Below are 21,519 nucleotides of genomic sequence, written 5' to 3' on the forward strand. Positions count from 1 at the left end.
ATATGTGTTATCATTTCAAATAAATAAAAAACTAAAAAATTAAAAAGTGAACACTGCACAGCCTTACGGTTTGTGTCGCTAGATTAAATGGCTAGCTTTCTAGTCCCAAGCTAACATTACTGATTCTAACTTTATAGTTAGCCAGCTACACTGCTCAGAATATGGAAGTAAAGCTGTATAGTTAAAAGTAATTATCATGACCTGGCATCTTGTCTAGCTAGCTTACACACTTGCTAATCACCAAGGCTTGCTAGTTCTTGGATTGTTAGGTAGCTATGTTATCCAGCAGTTGAGAGCAGTTTAGCTGGATTCATCAACAAACCGGAACTACTGTGAGTTCTGGATTGATTGATTGATTGATTGATTGATTTTTATTTAGTAAATTCAATGTAAATACATACAAATAATTGTAAATACATTAAAAATACATGGATGACACAAGAAAGTGAAAACATTTATTTCCGTTGTGGTTCAGAAAATCAAGTGACAAAATCTCATCTCATTTATCTGTAGCTGCTTTATCCTGTTCTACAGGGTCGCAGGCAAGCGGGAGCCTATCCCAGCTGACTACGGGCGAAAGGCGGGGTACACCCTGGACAAGTCGCCAGGTCATCACAGGGCTGACACATAGACACAGACAACCATTCACACTCACATTCACACCTACGCTCAATTTAGAGTCACCAGTTAACCTAACCTGCATGTCTTTGGACTGTGGGGGAAACCGGAGCACCCGGAGGAAACCCACGCGGACACGGGGAGAACATGCAAACTCCACACAGAAAGGCCCTCGCCGGCCACGGGGCTCGAACCCGGACCTTCTTGCTGTGAGGTGACAGCGCTAACCACTACACCACCATGTCACCCATATATATATATATATATATATATATGTGTATGTATATGTATGTGTATGTATATATATGTATGTGTGTGTGTATGTTGATAACAAATAACATGAGTAGTATAAATTAATATGATAATATAAATGTAAAAAGATAATACTGAACAAAAGTACTTAGTGCAACATGCGAGTTAACAAATACCTGCATCAAAATTAACAGGACAAAGACAATATAATAACAGAGAACTAGTTAGATTATGACATCATACAAGCGTTGAGTTCTTCCTCTAAAAGCTGTTGAGATAAAAAGGTTTGGACTAGATGTTTGAAAGCACTTTTGGAAGACTGGGATCGTATATGACGAGGTAAACCATTCCAAAGGCAAGCACCAGTATATGTGAAAGAGGACTGTCCAAAAGATCTAACAGAAGGGATAAGTAGAGAGAGGGGGCCTGAACGGGTATGATGGTGGGAAGAGTTTGGAATAAAAGCAGATGTTAGATCTTGTGCAGCATTACCATGAATAATGTTGTATATATGATTTAATTTAAGCTGTTTGACTCGTAGGCTCACTGGCAATACCCTGACCTGCTCAAACTCAACATGACCTATATGAGTCCTAGGAGAGGATTGATCCTCACATACGAAAGCAGAAAAAACTAACAGACAGTGCAAATGCGCAAGCTAAAACTTATGATGTGTGATCAGGGCCGCGTTAACCCTTGCCGAGGCCCTGGGCAGACACACCCCCGAGGCCCCACCTCCGCCTGTTGTCAACTGCGCTCAGCAAATTCACCCCCTCAGACGTGCCTGTCTAACTAGACACAGAAACTTAAATAATGACAGTGGCACAATTAGAAATACTATTGAACAATAAAACTTTATATTCATCAACACCTATTTAATCGAGAAAAAGCAATGGTGAAATAGGCAACTGCATGGTGAAAAACTCCATCAGACATCACGGTTAACAAGTCTGGTTAACTAAAGTTTAGCCTCAAGAAGCCTTTGAATGAGTGAGTCAATGAACAACATGTCAAGAACATAACCGAGGCCTACAACAGTTTCTTTAGTATTCAGAACAAGAACATTCATTTGGTATATAACCGTTCGTTTTCATTTTGGAATCCAGGCGACTTTTAACTTGTGAAAACAAAGAGCGATAACAAAGAAAAATATCTTGCTTCTCAGAAATAAATCTCAAAATGTTAGGCTATGTGAAACATTTCATCCTTTCACACACGGAATGTCCCAAACAGCAGTGGCACACAGCTTTGCGCGTTCAGTTTGACACCCATGGGTCAACTTACCGTACAAGGGCACTTTCCTACTTTTCTGGAAAGCGAAGTCATTAATTAAATCATTGAACTCAAGCTGGCGTAGCGTGTGAAGACATGGTGGACAGTGATCATATTGACAGTGACGGGTGATTTATGCGACGGGACAAGGTGGGCTTCCTTACGGGTGGCGAAATGCATCAAAAATGTTATCAATATGATCAAAACTTCTGAAAATATCGTTTCATATTTTCCGATCTCGCTACCTCCGAGGCCCCCTAGTGGCCGAGGTCCTGGGCAGCTGCCCATGAAGCCCATTAGGATAACGCGTCCTTGTGTGTGATGAAGCCGAAGCATTTCTCAAATGTCTGAGAAGACTGTTCGACAACAAAAGTCCTGAATGAGAAAGGGACCTTTAACAGATGCAGCGACTGAATAGAAAACAGCTTCTGGCAAGGACAAAGAGATGACAGAAGACAGGAAGTGTTTGAGAGATGAGCAAGATAAATATAGTAAGCATGTGAGTCCGAGTGAGAGAAAGTGGGGATAAAACAGAAAATCGTGAGAACTACAGAGGGAGCTGGAAACTGAAAGGCTTCATGGGGAGAAGAGGTGTGGTGGTTTGACCCTGTGTGCGAGTGAATTGAAAGCGGAGTGTCTCGTGACGCAGTTCGGCCGCTTTTTACCGTCCTGCTTTCGACATGAAAGGCCCATCTGTTTCATCAGCTCCTGCGCCAGGCGTGTGGGCATCCCACACAGCTACAGCACTCCAGCTTCAGCCAGCAAAGTTAAAAGGAGCCTCCCTCCACACTCACTCGCTCAGAGTCAAACAAATGGACGGAAAATTAAATTTCACCCTTTGGATTTCAAGTCAGTTGGAAAGTTGCTGCCATTTAAATTCCTGAACATTGGCTGTAAATTCCCAGAATGGGATGGAGATTGTGTGTGTGTGTGTGTGTGTGTATAGAGAGAGAGAGAGATAAATAAATAATATGCAGATGCTCTGTGAGAGTCGATGCAGCATATTGCTTGTTAGCATTCTCTAAAACACGAAGCACAGGTCAAGTCTCTGCGTGAGTGACCTTGTGCAACTCCGAGAGGATAGCTGACTATATTGAACACTCCATTTTTTGGTTTCGTTTTTGGAGCTGTTCTAACACCATGGCTCTCAAAGTGAAGGCCAGAGAGTAATTTATTTATTTTCTTTCTTTCTTTCCTTCTTTCAATTAATTCATTCATTAATCAATCAATGAAAGGTGCGCTGATGCTAGGGGGGTCTGCCACCCCCAGAAAATTTTTTAATTTACATGCCTTCTGGTGGCGGCACGGTGGTGTAGTGGTTAGTGCTGTCGCCTCACAGCAAGAAGGTCCGGGTTCGAGCCCCGGGGCCGGCGAGGGCCTTTCTGTGCGGAGTTTGCATGTTCTCCCCGTGTCCGCGTGGGTTTCCTCCGGGTGCTCCGGTTTCCCCCACAGTCCAAAGACATGCAGGTTAGGTTAACTGGTGGCTCTAAATTGAGCGTAGGTGTGAATGTGAGTGTGAATGGTTGTCTGTGTCTATGTGTCAGCTCTGTGATGACCTGGCGACTTGTCCAGGGTGTACCCCGCCTTTCGCCCGTAGTCAGCTGGGATAGGCTCCAGCTTGCCTGCGACCCTGTAGATAATGAGATGAGATGAGATGCCTTCTGGTGGTTTCTGATACATTCTCAGCTAATAAATTACTCACCATTTCTCTGGAAAATACTTGCAAAATATGTATGAAATTTCCCTCCAGATGTACCGGTATGTGTGCTTTGCTTTCTCAGTTACCCTCTGTAGTACGCTGCCTGACCCTCTAACATAACTATATGGCGTAACATAACTACATACGCAACAGTGTGGTCGTGTGGTTTGACTCAACTAATCAGAGCGCGAGAATCGATCAACAAATATGGCGTCACTTCTGGCCATGTTAGAATGAATCGAAGACAATTTCGTGGTGGAATAATTGGATTTGCAGCAAATTATAGGCAGCTGAAATAATGTAAATCGCTCGAACATTGAAAGGCAAGGTTGTTTTTTTTTTTTTGTGGGATCAAGTAGCCAGCGCAGACAGTCTGTGTAGGTGGAGAAAACCGCTTGTGGCTGGCACTTGTGGACATCTCTGGATTTTAATAAATGTGCAATCGCAGGGCGGCAGGGTGGTGTAGTGGTTAGCGCTATTGCCTCACAGCAAGAAGGTCCGGGTTCGAGCCCCGTGGCTGGCGAGGGCCTTTCTGTGCAGAGTTTGTGTGTTCTCCCTGTGTCCATGTGGGTTTCCTCCGGGTGCTCCGGTTTCCCCCCACAGTCCAAAGACATGCAGGTTAGGTTAACTGGTGACTCTAAATTGAGCGTAGGTGTGAATGTGAGTGTGAATGGTTGTCTGTGTCAGCCCTGTGATGACCTGGCGACTTGTCCAGGGTGTACCCCGCCTTTCGCCCGTAGTCAGCTGGGTTAGGCTCCAGTTTGCCTGCGACCCTGTAGAACAGGATAAAGCAGCTAGAGATAATGAGATGAGATGTGCAATCGCCTGCAACCCTGCACAGGATAAGCGGCTACAGATAATGGATGGATGGATGGATGGATGTGCAGTTGTTGACATGGTGATGTTTTCTCTGGGCGGGAATTTATTAAATGCTGATGGAAGGAGTCTTCAGTGTCGGTGCTTTGTACAAGTCAATAAGTTTTCTGACACGGAAACGTCTTCAGGACCGATCAGTTGACATTCTGTGGCTTCTTTGTAAAATAACAAGCTGCATTTTTTTTTTGTCTTATTTACTTTGAGATAAAAAGATAAATATGAATCTGTCCACAATGCTACCTGGAGGTAAAGCCTCCAAGAAATAAATATGACACTACATATTTGCATAATGGACTCAATATATCAATAAATAGGTTGATTATGTTAACGAATAATGCCGTACTGCAGTCGTAAAATGATTTTCAAAGGAAGGTATGCAAAACCTTTGAGAACCTTTCAAGGACTGTTTGGCTGTTCATGTTACTGCATGGAAATTATTGTTCCCAATCCTATTATTACTCCCAATCCTCTGGATGCACAAGGTCGGTTTTGTGCAAAATGTTCACTGTAATTTATTCTTTGACCTGCTGGAGGAAATGAGAACAGGAAGAACGAAAGAAGCTACATGACGAGCAAGTGGTTTGTGGTATGAGCACCGGCGTGAACTGTGACCTTCCTGGAGAATCCGGCAAACTTTCATAGAGATGCACAGTAACCTAGGAAATATTCTGCCACTTTAATTAGAGCTCAGGAAGACTCTCAGTGAAAGAGTGACAGATCCAGACTGAAATGTCGCAGCCGGAATGAGAACTCTGGAGTGCCTCAGGCTTTGTGCATGAACTGAATTAATTGTAATGTGCGATTACTGAAGGATTGTTGTAGTGTAATATGAAGATTCTGTATTCATATTAATTCGCTGTTTATTGCAACAGTGTGCTTCTTTTTTTTTATCGTTTCCTTCTCGAGAGAGGAAGGAATTTCATTCTCAAGACAGCCACACAACCAGTCTGCCAATCTCACCCACACACAAATTCAAATATAGATCTTTATATCTCACTCACACACACACCAAAGATAGCACAGTCACCCGGTATCAGACACACCCCCACACTCCTAAACTTAACCCAAACACAGGTGAATCTGAAGCTGGGGCTCGTAATAACATCCGGAAATTCACTCGCACACCTGTATTTGGCTACGTTTACGTTATCGTGAGACAAATCCGATTTTCTGCCAAAATGCGACAGGTTTTTCAGGACTGTGTGGAAATGAAAAGTTGTTTTTTTTTTAAATCAGACTCTTTTATATGTGGTCCTAAATTGGCTGCTTGTCTGATAGATGGCACGGCTAAATCAGAATTCATGCGACTTCTTCAGCAACGTTCATGTGTATATTAATGCCGTCATCATCATCCAGTATCAGCAGCAGAGCAAAACAATGATGGACGTCAGCTACAGCAGTGGCTGCATTTCGTGGGAGGACAGGGAAATTTGGATTTACTCGATGTTTTAGGAATCACTTCGAGCAAAACTGGAAGCTACCAAAAGCTACTGAGTAGTGTACAAAACCCAAGTTGCCCAAGAAATTGATGTGCGCATGTTGGATGTTTCACAGCACAGGTGCATTCATGTTAAAGGTGCACGTGATGTCATTGTATGCGGGAGTCACTGTGTTGTTACACCCACTGAGTTGCAAAGTTAGCTTTCAGACACAAATACATAACGTCAAGTTTTTTTGTATCGCACTTTTAACAATAAACATTGTCGCAAAGCAGATTTACAGAATTTGAACGACTTAAAATATGAGCTAATTTTATCCCTAATCTATCCCCAATGATCACGCCTGTGGCGACGGTGGCAAGGAAAAACTCCCTCAGACGACATGAGGAAGAAACCTCGAGAGGAACCAGACTCAAACGGGAACCCATCCTCATTTGGGCAACAACAGACAACGTGACTATAACATTAACAGTCCTAACATAAAGTCAGCTTTGTTGATGCTATAAACCCCCCACCGACGGAAACCCGAGCGCAAAACCGTTCACGACAACCGAAGTCCCAAAGTCAGCAAGTCAACCGCAGTCCCCAGCCACAAAAGCACCACTGCAAGAGTCCAGAGCGTCCTCCAGGCGCGACCCCCAACTGTAAAATATATATATATACACACACACATCTAGAATGGGAAAGAGCTGTTTTGCGATTAGATGTACAAATAGATTCAACAAGAACTCAGATCTTTTGACAGATGAGAAGTCAGTCTTTGAACAGACTACAGAAAGAAAAAGAGAAGAGTTGCTGCAAGCAACAGAAACACCTGGAATCCAGACTCTGAAACGTAGATTTGCGGTTCCCATTTTGTGTTGGATATGTTGTGTTTTTTGAGAAGGGAAAAGAGAAAGAAAAGGATCCTGCCAGGAGAAACTCAATTGCTGAACTGGACAAACTAAAGGGACCCTTTAGTTGACTGGGAAAAACTTCAAAACCAGACCACACTTTGTCGCACAGAGAAACAATTAGTATCATCAGAAAAGGTTAATTGTGCTGTTTATCTTGGTATGTGGTATCCTGTGAAGTGGACCTTTTGTGTCTTCTTCAACTAGGAGTGTGAAAATGGGTGAATAAATTAGGAAAGATATTACTTTGCAGAAGTTTGATCTGTCTTCATCACGTGATTACTTGGGTTTGCACAAATGTCGCATCATTACAAAGCTTCAGTTCTGCAGTTTCTTGCGATATGTGCTTCATATCTCTGCAATGACAAGTTCATGAGAAATTCAAACGAAAGTAACGGGTGTGGAGATGGACATGGAGCTGGACACAGATTGTCACTATGATTTAAATTTGATGTAAATTCAAGATGATTTTTCTCACCAACATTGTGTAGTATAGACAAGCAACTTGCATCGTAAACTCCAGGCTGACGCCACATGTGAAGATGATAAGATAGCAGCTATCTTGAGTTATCTCAGACTTTCACCAGTCTGGTCAAATTTTGTGGATTGTTGCCCCACTGTTAGTTAGCACTTGGCTTTTTTTTTTAATAACAGTAGCGAATCAACTAAAAATAGCTTTCCATGATATTCAGTGATTGACAATTCTATGAAAGTGATGGTGGTGTATTTCGGAGGAAGGGGAGGGACTGCGCATTTCCTTGTTTCTTACTACAGGGTGGACACCCCAACTTTCTGGTGACATACTGCCCCCTATTTTTTTGGAGTGTAGAGTATGCACTCGCCAAGTGGCCACATTCTTATAGTCTGGCTAACGCGACTTCAAAGCTCTGCGAGCATTTGGTCTGGCAAAGATATTAAGCCCAACCGTTTCCCAAAGGCGTGGTTGACCCGCCTCCCTGAAATGCCTCAGTTTGCTATTGGTCGAAGCCAGAAAAGGCTGTGACGAAGCTTAAACCAATCACATCACTCTTTCCTCTGACGTATGTGACGCGACGGAAACTGCTTGAGTAACAGGAAGAAGATAAATACCTCCAGGGCTGCTCTTTGCTCCGTTTTCAATGAGAACTTCCCGTTGAATGCTTTCAATACAGCATCTACCGCTGTGTCAAAGGCTTGCCGCTGCTCCATGTTCGTAATGTGAATGAAGCGCTTTCGGCATAGATTCTGTAAACAATCTATGGCTTCCGGTCGCAGTTCTACTACGTCACTGCCTTGAACACGCCTCTACCCAGGGCCGTTGGAGATGCTCAAAGTTGATTGGCTCCCGATTTTTCGGGAGCTTGGAAGAGCTGGAGATAGCTTGCCTTGCCAGACTAAGCTCGCAACAGGCCCTCGTGTTGCGTCACACTTAGGATGGGCGGGCCCAGGCTAACATTCTTACACATTGCACCTTTTAAAGCCAATAAAATGAGAAGGTCACTTTATGAATGCGAACCCTCAAGACAGACAGATCTGATCTGAGCCAAAAATTGAAATTGTGTTCTGAAGCTTGGAATGTAAACATACACTCATTACGTTCGACTTATTAACATCATTTACTGACTCCTAATCCTTCCTTCTCCAATCTACCTCAAAATCCAGATGGCGTGCAGTGAGGAAAAAAATACTTGTGTGAAAAAACAAACAAACAAAAACCCCACAAACCCTCCCAGCTCCAAAAATGGCTGGGATGTCTGTTGCCATGTGCTGTCTGTTTTATATGCGTGTTCATCCACATCATGTTTGCTCAGGGCTCGTGCCAAGCACTGTCTCTCTCATGCCAGCAGGCTGATTGAGCTCCAGACAGCCCGAAGGCTCCTCTTAGCTCCTTGTACTCAGAGGAGGACAGGTGGCTCGGGTTCTGCCAAAGCAGCGTCTCCAGGGCTGCGCTAGTCTTGCTACAGACGGAGGAAACGGATCGCGAGTCTGCTCTAATTCCACCTGCTGTGAGCTATGATGTGATGTAGAGCAAGGAGAATTTGGTGGGTTCTATTTTGGATTACGACATGTGACTTGGAGCCGTTTAGTACATGATATAACAATAAAAGCACAGTACAATAAAAGGAACTCGCCATCTATTGCAGTCTGGTTTTTTTTATTTTTATTTTTTTTGGACTGATAGTACCTTGGTCAAGTTCCTGCGTACGTTTCTGATTGCATAACAGTTCCCATAGAAGCAAACAATGTTCCATAATTTCCCACGCAACGCTAGTGTTGACAGAAAGCATGAAGAGTAACAACAGCGGAGGAGCTTAAAGATCTACTTAATGATTGACTTGTCGTTAGCTCGTGCCTTTTCAACAGGCAAACATTCAACGGTCTTCATTATTTATACCCATGTATGTCCCTGCGTGGTACACTTGGTATCTTGGCAAAGTAGGCAACTAAATTCAACTCGAGTCCAGATCACTTAGCAATGAAAACAATACCAAAATGTCTGGTGGAAAAGCTCGCCACCCAATAGCTAGCTCTTTCCTATCACATGTCACTGCGATGCCACAGTGTGGCTGAACGCTTCAAGAAAAGCTCTGAATTCTGTGTGAAACTTGCAATCTCTTGACGATGGTGTGAGCGATCGATTTTCTGCTGTGCCATTTGGAAGCCGGAAAGTTAGTTCTGATATGTTGCCTCTTCATTTAATTCTGTCCCCATCTTATACCACTCTTTGTAACTTCCTGCCCCTTTTGACCTTCCAGTTTCCTTATATGGTTTGTGCTTCCTGTTCCCGTGCCTTAGTGTCTAATTAATCACGACTATACCTTGCTTCTCCTTAATGAGTTTGTCGATTGAAACTCAGTGTTCATGACGTATCTGATGTATACTTTATCAGTCAGTACGTTTTTGCTTGCCAAGTCTTGAATCTAGTCCTTGGGTTTTGACCCGTTCTTTTTTTCCTCCTATGTTTTAACGTCTGCATTTGACAATCCATGACAGTGGTGATCGAATTCCTCTGAGTAAACGTATTCAAAACCTGGAGAAAACCAACGAGAGCTGCCAAATTGGCAAAAGTCACACCTTGCACCTTTCACTAGAGTTCCACTTGCAAAGTTGTAAAGGCTACAAAAATGTGCCAGTCAGATGGAATATTCTCAGAGACATGGTGGTCACATGACCACGTTAAAGTCAGACCTCATCTGATCAACTGCTTTATTTGGACCCATGCTCATGTTCCTTCTATGATTACGACAAAGGACTTCGATGAAGGGTTTAGCAAAGCACCACAAATAGCATGTCGTGAACTCCAATCACAGTCTGGCGCTTTGTTTCATTTATTTTTGAGGAAATTACAAATGTAAATAAGACCGCTCCAAGAATAGGACTTAGAAACAACAATTAACTATCTTGGGCTCAATAATTACACCTCTCATAATGAAGCTTGGCATGTGCTTTTTTTTTTCTGGATATTTTGAGATAAAAATCAAACCACTGTTCACTGCACAGTTCACTAACTCCTGTTTTCTCGACTTTTACTCCACTAAACAAAAGCTGCTTGCATTAAAGAAAACCCTACAAATCCCTCAGGTGGTCGAGTTTGTGCTCAAACAGTACTCAGAACCAAACCTAATTATGCAATGGGAACATAATTAGAGCTCGGCCCTCTCTCTGGCTGTGACAGCTGAAAGGAAGGAGATGGTAATTAACCATGCTTACACTCACAGCTTACGGCTTTTCTGCAATGACGCGCAGGAAAAAGAAGGCACTTCAGTGCCATCAGACCTGTCGGGGTTCAGGAAGGCTGAAAGCCCGGCTCAGGAAACGCCCAAAGTGGCAAGAGAATTTATACCCCAACAAAAATGGCTTTCAGACAACAATGAAGTTGTGACACTGTCCATGGACATGTCAGCTATTAATACGCAGGGCTAACGTATTCGACCTGTTGGGACTGTTTTGGTCATTTCATGTTATCTGATTACACAGTAATTTTCTGTGCTTTAAAAAACTGTGCTTGACGGAGAGCGCTAATTACTCAGATGAAAAAAAATACCAAGACTAGTTCATGATCAAAGCATTGTAGTGCCTGCAAAGCAGCAGTGACATTTAAAAAGAAACTGTGAAAACAAAAAATAATGTTCCAGTAAAACCCATTTTTTTAAAACTGGTACACTCAGTACAACAGTAGAGTCAGTCAGTGTTGGAGAAGTACTGATGATTCTTGTGGCACTCTCAAGTATAACATGATGTAATTTATCAGAAAATCAAATTCCTATCTTGCGATTACCCAGAGCGAACCGTCAGCAGGTACTGGAATTCAGACTTTTAATATCTAAGATAAAAACCCTTTCTTGCTTCATCTCAGACTTCCATCTTATCTCTCAACTGATGAAAGTGGATTTGAAGAACCTTGAGGGAAGTTTTTGTCAAGTTGTTTTTTTTTTTTTTTTGCTGTACAAAACTACACTTTGATTTGACTCCACCCATATGAAGACCCCTTCGATATAAGCCTCTGGTTTCGTTGGTCAAAGTAATTTGTGAACAAACTCGGTGGCCTGATATTTCCTGATTTGCAGGCTTTGATGCATGTTCCTCTGTCTGAGTCTCCCAGATGACTATGGTTAGCAGAATTAACCACGATTTCTAGCTGGTGAAAATCATGATTGCTCAAACCAGTATACACCATCCCATTACACAACGAGGTTAAGGGGAGGCTATACTTGCAAGGACAGCATTCGTTTTCTTTCACATGCTAGTTTGCTTTTGCTCACCGGATCCTTCTGATGATGCTAAGTCATGGCTTTTACACCCTTCAAAGTGATATACATAGCAGTTATTCCACGAAATCGAGTCGTACATGAACTGATAGCCGATGACGCGCGTAGCACCGAGTTGACTATAAGCCATGTATGACGAGATTGAGTGGAATAACTGTTTTATTCTATCCACATTCACTGGATTTTGAGAAACAGAGCATTTTTATTTTTATTTTTTGCAAATTCGATAAATAAAAACTTTATACAAAATGTCTGACAAAATGGCGGCATGGTGGTGTAGTGGTTAGCGCTGTCGCCTCACAGCAAGAAGGTCCGGGTTCGAGCCCCATGGCCGGCGAGGGCCTTTCTGTGTAGAGTTTGCATGTTCTCCCCGTGTCCGCGTGGGTTTCCTCCGGGTGCTCCGGTTTCCCCCACAGTCCAAAGACATGCAGGTTAGGTTAACTGGTGACTCTAAATTGAGCGTAGGTGTGAATGTGAGTGTGAATGGTTGTCTGTGTCTATGTGTCAGCCCTGTGATGACCTGGCGACTTGTCCAGGGTGTACCCCGCCTTTCGCCCGTAGTCAGCTGGGATAGGCTCCAGCTTGCCTGCGACCCTGTAGAACAGGATAAAGCGGCTAGAGATGATGAGATGAGATGAGAGTCTGACAAAATCATTTCCACTTATAATGTAAACAAACCAGCGAAATGACAGGAGCAATTTGTGAAAAATGTGGTGATAATTCTTGAAAAAAAAGATGCGTTCTTGCCATCAAATACTTACTTTTTATTCCATATTTTGTTGATTTTTGTATTTTTGAGGTTTTGTTTTCGAGTAGAGTTTTTTTCGTCCTCGGTTGGTTCAGCAAGACATGCCGCCATTTTATTTTTCTCTACTCACTGTATATGAGCTGATAGCCGAGTAGTAGAGTAGCCAATCAGAGCGCGTGATTGCTCATATCCAGTGAATGTGGATAGAAAATTTTATATATATAATATTATGTGGCTAAACATTTGTGACACCTGACCACCATACTTAAATGTTTTGGTTGGAAGTACACAATTGTATAGAATGTCTTTTGTATGCTGTAGCATCATAATTTCTCTTCACTGGAACTCAGAGGCCCAGACGTGTTCCAGCATGACAAGTCCCCAGAGTCCAAAGCAATCTCCATGAAGACATGGTTTGCCAAGGTTGGAGTGGTAGAACTCGCGTGTCCTGCACTGATCCCTGACCCCAATCCCAATGAACACCTTTTGGAAAACCTAGAACACTGACTGTACCCCAGGCCTCCTTGCCTGACAATCAATACCTGACCTCACTCATGCTCTTGTCATTGAATGATCACAAATCCCCAAAGCCACGCTCTAAAATCTAGTAGAAAGCCTTCCCAGAAGAGTGGAGGTTATTTATAACAGCAAAGGGGGAAGAAATCTAGCATGGCACATTCAACAAGCACATATGGGTGTGATGGTCAGGTATCTCCAAACCTTTGGCCATATATTATATCCTCATACGAAGAGCCATATCAGATTAACCAAAAGAAGAGTTATAAAGAAAATCATAATTTGGATAAGACTTGTGTGGGATTAGTCATGGTAAACAAAAATAAGAGTAGCCAATTTACAGTGGGGCAAAAAAGTATTTAGTCAGTCACCAATTGTGCAAGTTCTCCCACTTAAAAAGATGAGAGAGGCCTGTAATTTTCATCATAGGTACACTTCAACTATGAGAGACAGAATGGGGGGGAAAGAATCCAGGAAATCACATTGTAGGATTTTTAATGAATTAATTGGTAAATTCCTCGGTAAAATAAGTATTTGGTCACCTACAAACAAGCAAGATTTCTGGCTCTCACAGACCTGTAACAACTTCTTTAAGAGGCTCCTCTGTCCTCCACTCGTTACCTGTATTAATGGCACCTGTTTGAACTCGTTATCAGTATAAAAGACACCTGTCCACAACCTCAAACAGTCACACTCCAAACTCCACTATGGCCAAGACCAAAGAGCTGTCAAAGGACACCAGAAACAAAATTGTAGACCTGCACCAGGCTGGGAAGACTGAATCTGCAATAGGTAAGCAGCTTGGTGTGAAGAAATCAACTGTGGGAGCAATTATTAGAAAACAGAAGACATACAAGACCACTGATAATCTCCCTCGATCTGGGGCTCCACGCAAGATCTCACCCCGTGGGGTCAAAATGATCACAAGAACGGTGAGCAAAAATCCCAGAACCACACAGGGGGACCTAGTGAATGACCTGCAGAGAGCTGGGACCAAAGTAACAAAGGCTACCATCAGTAACACACTCCGCCGCCAGGGACTCAAATCCTGCAGTGCCAGACGTGTCCCCCTGCTTAAGCCAGTACATGTCCAGGCCCGTCTGAAGTTTGCTAGAGAGCATTTGGATGATCCAGAAGAGGATTGGGAGAATGTCATATGGTCAGATGAAACCAAAATAGAACTTTTTGGTAAAAACTCAACTTGTGTTTGGAGGAGAAAGAATGCTGCGTTGCATCCAAAGAACACCATACCTACTGTGAAGCATGGGGGTGGAAACATCATGCTTTGGGGCTGTTTTTCTGTAAAGGGACCAGGACGACTGATCCGTGTAAAGGAAAGAATGAATGGGGCCATGTATTGTGAGATTTTGAGTGAAAACCTCCTTCCATCAGCAAGGGCATTGAAGATGAAAAGTGGCTGGGTCTTTCAGCATGACAATGATCACAAACACACCGCCCGGGCAACGAAGGAGTGGCTTCGTAAGAAGCATTTCAAGGTCCTGGAGTGGCCTAGCCAGTCTCCAGATCTCAACCCCATAGAAAATCTTTGGAGGGAGTTGAAAGTCCATGTTGCCCAGCGACAGCCCCAAAACATCACTGCTCTAGAGGAGATCTGCATGGAGGAATGGGCCAAAATACCAGCAACAGTGTGTGAAAACCTTGTGAAGACTTACAGAAAACGTTTGACCTCTGTCATTGCCAACAAAGGGTATATAACAAAGTATTGAGATGAACTTTTGTTATTGACCAAATACTTATTTTCCACCATAATTTGCAAATAAATTCTTTAAAAATCAGACAATGTGATTTTCTGGATTTTTTTTTCTCATTTTGTCTCTCATAGTTGAGGTATACCTATGATGAAAATTACAGGCCTCTCTCATCTTTTTAAGTGGGAGAACTTGCACAATTGGTGACTGACTAAATACTTTTTTGCCCCACTGTACATCAAAAGTGGGAAAAAATCTAGACTCAACCACTAGGACTAATGTGAATTATGAACTCAAGAACCCTCAATTCCATGTTAGCCTGAAGAAAGAAATATCTACCTGTATGGATACATCACTATACGATCCCCCGATCACACCAGATATAGCCAGCGGTGCCTCGTCTGGCACAGGGTTAGACCCGTCAGGGCAGATGAACCCAGGTTGGTGCACTTTGGTGAGCGAGGTGCGGACAAACTCCAGTGACTGCTCCAGCGCGTACGTGTCCTTGGAACAGGTGTCTAGGATGTGGGCACCCAGCTTGAGGCCTGGTAGGATGCGGTTGTCTTGGTTGATCTCATCGAGTGCCAGGAGCATGGCCTCCAGACGCTGGATCCCACGTTGCTCGTTGATCTTACCACAGTCCTGTGTGCCCTCGCCTTTCTCATGTACAGGGAACAAGCCACCAATCACCAAGTCGCCATCCATGATGATCTCGCGTTTGGCACCGGGTAGTGCAGGGACGTACCTTGGGCTGGCCTGGACTAGGACGCGTGGGACAAGCAGGAGGACGGCCATCATCGTGAGAGCTAGAAGAGCCATGATGGGGGAGTGGATCCTTACTGGAAGCGCAGACATGTTTGGTCGTTGGGAATGTGCTGTCGGTTTAGATGTTTCGATGCTGTATTTTATTGACTGCTAAGGCTTCCAGTAACTGTTCTTGCATTTTTTGGTGGGGTGGGCTAGGTGGTGGGGCTTTTTCAGAACCTGAAAGGGGAACAAAGAAGGAAATGTGGGTTTCAAGGCTCTTAGAGTTTATTTCAATGGAGCATCGGTATCTGTCTGGATCTCTCAAGTGTGATAATTTAATCTGGCCATTTAACATTGCCTAATGTTTGCCTACCAGTTGAACATCTTTGATTAAAACCAGACATTGTGCTAATCATTAGACATCACATTAGGCAGAGTAAATTTACAGAGCCGTCTAGCCATTTAATTGGATTCACCTCAGTGTCATGGAGGCTAGGCTGCTTTTATTGACTCATTAATTTTATTAAATTTTTTGGTTTATTTTAATTGAAACATTAGAGCCTCTCCGATTCTGGCAAATAACCAAAAGCAGTGCTTACAGCTCATGGCTTATGGAAGGAAGATTTCAAATCTGTTTAAGAAAAACATGTCTATCCATTTTTAACTTAAATAAAACAGCTGGCAATTTTAGTTTTGTAAACTCAGAGGCTGACATTCATCATGAGCAGTCCTCATTTAACATCAATTAAAAACTTCTATTAAAATGCAGCTTTAGACTATTTTATATCCTGGAGGTTTGCTAAATGTTGCATCGATATTTTCTGCATTCTGAGATCAAAATCCCCTGGCACCATAATGACGTCTCCTTTTCGAAACTTTTAACAGAGGTCATCCTTGCCTTATTGTGATGCTGATTTAATATTTCTTTTCCACTGATCCGTCTTTCTCCACATCAGACTCTTGCCATTCGTCTAATGAAGCAACATCCTCATATTTATTAAAGTGTTCTTCCTCGACCTCCGTTGCCATGGAAACTGCAGTCTGTGGGTATGTAAAGGGGGGAACGAGGTGCTATGATAAAGGTAAGCAGCATATACCAATTAATTTGAGATCTTTCATCGTACAAGAACAAATGCAGCATGCTGAGGAAAAAGGATTTTTTAAAATCAATTGAATACATTAAAGTGCTTTTAAAAAAATAATAATGTGGAGTCAGGGAAAAAAAGTTTGATTGTGCTTATGAAAGAAATAAGACAGGCGCAAAACAAAGAATAATTCAGGCTAAAACTGGAAAAAAAAAGAACAAAACATGAAATATTAATGATGCTGTTCCACTGGAGTTTGTTCAGCTGACAGACGCCAATCACAAATCTGGATGGGTTTAATTTCCTAGGGCAATAATGAAATATTAACATCCAAAATCAAATACACAACACGCTGATCTGAGTCACTTATGCAAGACAGATACGTAAAGGTTAATACAAGACTACGTGAAGATAAACAGCATCCTGACTACAGATACGATTGGTTCAGGCCCAGTGAGCCAATGGTTCATATAAAATCTTTATATCTAAAATATCATCTGGAAAACAGTTTCAGCACAGCTTTAAATAATCTCTGAAATTATTAATTTATTTGTAATTCCTCATTCAATTGTTTCATGCAAGTCCATACGAGAATTTTATGATTGTTCCAGGATGGCACGATGAAGCACGGTGCCCACTCGGATCAATCTCGGCTCTTCGGTTTCCTCCTGTCGGTCCCCAAGAAAGTGAGTGAGTGTTGCATGATGCCGTGAGATAGACTTGTGTCCCAATCCGGGTGTATTCCCACTTCACACCCACCTGTTCCACCGTGACCCTGACCAGGACAAAGCCCTGACTGAATCAAACGCTGTTAAATGTCAATCTATCTGTAATATGTGCATGAACACCGCTGCGTTTTGGTCAGAGTTCTACCTGAAGGATCACATGACAGGAAATGCAAACGTGTGAAGATGATAAGACGCTTTGCAAGTTGATATGAGGTCAAATGTCAAGTCTGTAGAATAGTCAGTAGAGTTTCTTTGGCTGTTTTCCTGTCTCCAAAGTAAATTCCTTGTAAGTGCTCAGCATCCTCCAGGAAAGTCAGAGACGTTTTCTGAGCTCTGACTCTTTCATGGCAGCTATCCTCGACATCTGTCTCACCCTTGTCACAGCTAATGCTTTGGCTCATGACTGTGCAGACGACCAGCAGGGTCCAGCAACTGTGTCCATGTAAAAATATTTAATTGGCATTAAAATAAAATCTTTCCTTGGCTTTCGTGCAGCAGATGGGAGCAGCTGGACTCTGTGTCATTGCCAAGGTTGAGGCCTGGAGTTAATGGGACACTCCATGCCAAGGTAATGTAGCATGATCAAACCCGAGAGGAGATGATGAGGAAGAAGGAAAAACACTGATCCACAAATAAGGAGTAATACAGTGTCTGCGTGGTTCAGGGCTCAGTGTTCTGATAATGAAAAGAAGAAAGCTGATAAAGTGATATTAAATAATTTTTAACCTTTAAACAGTCTGTGGTGTTTGAGTGTCGTGTTATGTCACATCGCTTGTGCAACCTGATGCAAACAGAAGCGTATCGCTGGAAAGCACACAGCATCGAAAACCACTGCGGATAATTGACAGAAAGAAGTTTGCAGTTTGTACATCTTGTCACCTACTTGTCCTGGCTCAGTTTCCAAAAGTTTTCACTTGTTAGTGCTCTTCCTGTTGGTGATCTTCATACTGTACATGATCTCATATTAACACTTCCCATGGGAGTCGAATTCAACCACCAGGAATCTCATCTCATCTCATTATCTGTAGCCGCTTTATCCTGTTCTACAGGGTCGCAGGCAAGCTGGAGCCTATCCCAGCTGACTACGGGCGAACGGCGGGGTACACCCTGGACAAGTCGCCAGGTCATCACAGGGCTGACACATAGACACAGACAACCATTCACACTCACATTCACACCTACGGTCAATTTAGAGTCACCAGTTAACCTAACCTGCATGTCTTTGGGGGAAACCGGAGCACCCGGAGGAAACCCACGCGGACACGGGGAGAACATGCAAACTCCACACAGAAAGCCCCTCGCCGGCCCCGGGGCTCGAACCCAGGACCTTCTTGCTGTGAGGCGACAGCGCTAACCACTACACCACCGTGCCGCCCCACCACCAGGAATGGTTTATGTGTAATACAAAGCTCTAATATGCTGTTACTTCTGGAGTAACAGCTTAGACAGGGATTTGATCCCAACAGGCATTCCCAATCTTTTTAACAATGCACACTGAACATCTGCCGACAACAGTGTGCACACTCTTGGGAAAGGGGAAAAAAAAAGAAATTTCCTTCTAGTACCTGTAAAGAAACCATGAAACCTTTTTTCCACACAATGATATATCAAGTGAAACAACAGCGGGACTTTAGTTTTACCCATGTACTGTAGTTTTGACTGGCTTGTGAAAAGTAGGTGTTCCAGAAAAAAACATGGAGATGCAAGCCTGAAGTTGTTTGTGGAGAACTTTGGGTATGTTCAAAGCAGGGAAAATTCTGTCTCAGAAGGATGTCTGAGAAGACACAGAGGCATCGACAGTTTGAAACTGATCGCACTCTCGTTTCTTATCTTCTAAGATGCCTTCAAACTGCTTCCAGTTGAAGGCAATATCGATGTATCCTCGATAATACCTATTACCCATAAATCTGTGCAGCAGCTCCCTCAAGCAGCAGAAAAACTAAAAAAAGATGGCAGACCGAACTTCACAGAAAAGTGATCTCAAGCTTTTTTGGAAAGTTTTTGGGCTTTTTTTTTTTCTTAGATTTTTGAAACGTTATCAAGAAACAGACACTGTACTATTGTATAACTGTGACTGTAACCAAATACATTTGTTTTGATGATTTATGAGGCATCAGTTAGCCAACTTCCTCACTCTTTGGTTCAGTTACACGGTGTCCTGATGTCAAACACTCCTTGAAATGCAATTCTAAAAGGTTGTTCAAAACGAACTTCCTTAGATGCTGCCTTCAGTTGAAAATCCTGCCTGTTCTGACAGCAGCCTTCTGTTTTGAAGCTTCTGTTTGGACTCGTCTCCAACACCACCAGGCGCACTTTAGGAATGTGGACACAAACAGATTCCTGTTATTGATGGAGGAAAAAGATGTTTTTTGTCCCCAGATAAAACAGAACTGTACAAAAGAGAACCTGACAAGAAATGTCTGTTTTGATTTCAGATTGTCTTGAAGGGTTTATCCCTCTATGAGAAACCTTCAAGTTTTCATTTCAGAGAGGGTTCCAGGGAGAAGAACTCCCCTATCCAGAAAAGCTTTAAAGAAATGGCCAGAAAGGGGGGGGGAGCATGTGGTTCCATGATGCTTCTTCAAGGCGTCCACTGAACTCCAGGGCATGTTCAGAATTGATGAACCATCATATTAATGGTGGAAATGGAAATAGAGATGGAGGTGGTGATGGGGGTGAATAGTTCATCCAAATGACGTCTGATGTCACCAGAGAATCTTGTTCAGGAAATATGATTTGACAAAATTAGGTGAATTAGAAGCAGTTTGTGGAAATTAAGTCAGACTTGGAGCCTACTGTAGGTTTCAACGTTTGATTAACAGGATCCTCTTGAATCTCTGAAAGCCAAATTAAACACGTGAGCATTTATGTTAATGCAATGCACAAATGATTAGAATCCCTACCATAAAATTGATAGTGTACCTCTGAACCAAGCTCTTTTACCCTCTCATTTTTGTCACGTTTGCAACTGATAATTCAGATTAATGGCTCTGTGGAGCATTTCCTTCATTCTGGCGTAATTAGATTGTTGGAGAGTGCTATGCCGGCTTCGTCTACATGTTCGACCTCCAGCAGTGCCGGACAGAAAATTCAACTCTCAAACGTAGGATGTTTCTAGGTAACCACAGGGAAGCTGGATAATGGCATACATGATGGAGTTGTGGGGGGTGGGGAAACAAACAGCTTGATCTCAGCAAAAGCTTTTTCTTGGTGATGAGTGTGAATCTCAGAATCACAGGTATAAGCAGCTGAGCCACTTTTTTCTCCCTGTTTGAAAAAAGGAGTTCTTTCAAGTGTTTGTTCTGAAATCATTGCATGATAAGGTAGCTTGCAAAAAGGTTTGTACTTGAAAACCTTTACCATCGGGAAGCACAAAGTCAGACTCCTTTAAAGGTTCCGCTTGATTGACAAGTGAAGAAATGTAGTTCTTAATTCTCACTTTGACTAAGTGCTGGTCAGGGTGGCAGTGGAGCCGGAGCTTATCCCAGGAACGCTGGGCTAGATGTGGGAATACACCCCGAATGGAAGCCAGTCCATCACCAGGCACACGTACAACCACACAAGGGGCGAGTTATCTTCACCAAGGTACCTTTTGACAATTTTTCTGAGGAAAACCGAAATTCGCTCAGAGACAGTAACTTGAGCTCAGGCTCGAACTGGTGACTCTGGAGCGTGGGATATTTAGATACAGCTGGAACCAACATCATGTTGGACAAACAGCTCCTGATCCTGCATCCTGCTCAAATTTGCAAATGATTAACAGTTTAATATCAACAGTTAAGATATTTTAAAGAAGACAAAACTGTGGAATGGTGGTGAAGATTCTGATTTGTACCATGTCTTGTGAAAATATCTTCAGCACAATAAATTGAGTTTATTTACAGGTTTTTTTTTTCATAATTTTCACTGTAAAAAAAAAAAAAAGTCAGAAACAAGAAGTAATTCTGCTGCCTACGATCCTTTGGACGAAGGCCAAACTGACCTGAATTTTGCATGCTGGATGGATAGATGCATTTATACATGTAAAAATAAACCACACAGTGTTGTCTTTAGCATGTCACTTCAGCGTTCCTCTGCAGGTTACCATGGCTTCCTGAGAATGGTGACACTACAGACTTGGGCTTCTCGTGAGCTGCTGCTGCTGCTGGTGAAGTGGGCTTGATTTTGTTGAGGTGTCGAGAGAAAACCC

The 21,519-nt window shown here is 42.8% G+C and overlaps 1 protein-coding gene across 1 annotated transcript in view; it reads right to left on the reverse strand.

The window, feature by feature from the left end:
* The window catches only part of grm2b (glutamate receptor, metabotropic 2b), a 32,319-nt gene extending 16,667 nt beyond the window's left edge, over nt 1-15,652 (reverse strand). Inside the window, exon 1 of the mRNA XM_060910506.1 lies at nt 15,110-15,652. Coding sequence (XP_060766489.1) covers nt 15,110-15,625 — 516 coding nt within the window. The 5' untranslated portion in view covers nt 15,626-15,652. The remainder of the gene's footprint in view (nt 1-15,109) is intronic.
* Between the last annotated feature and the right edge of the window lie 5,867 nt (nt 15,653-21,519).

Source organism: Neoarius graeffei, chromosome 26, assembly GCF_027579695.1.
Source record: "Neoarius graeffei isolate fNeoGra1 chromosome 26, fNeoGra1.pri, whole genome shotgun sequence".
Taxonomy (NCBI): domain Eukaryota; kingdom Metazoa; phylum Chordata; class Actinopteri; order Siluriformes; family Ariidae; genus Neoarius; species Neoarius graeffei.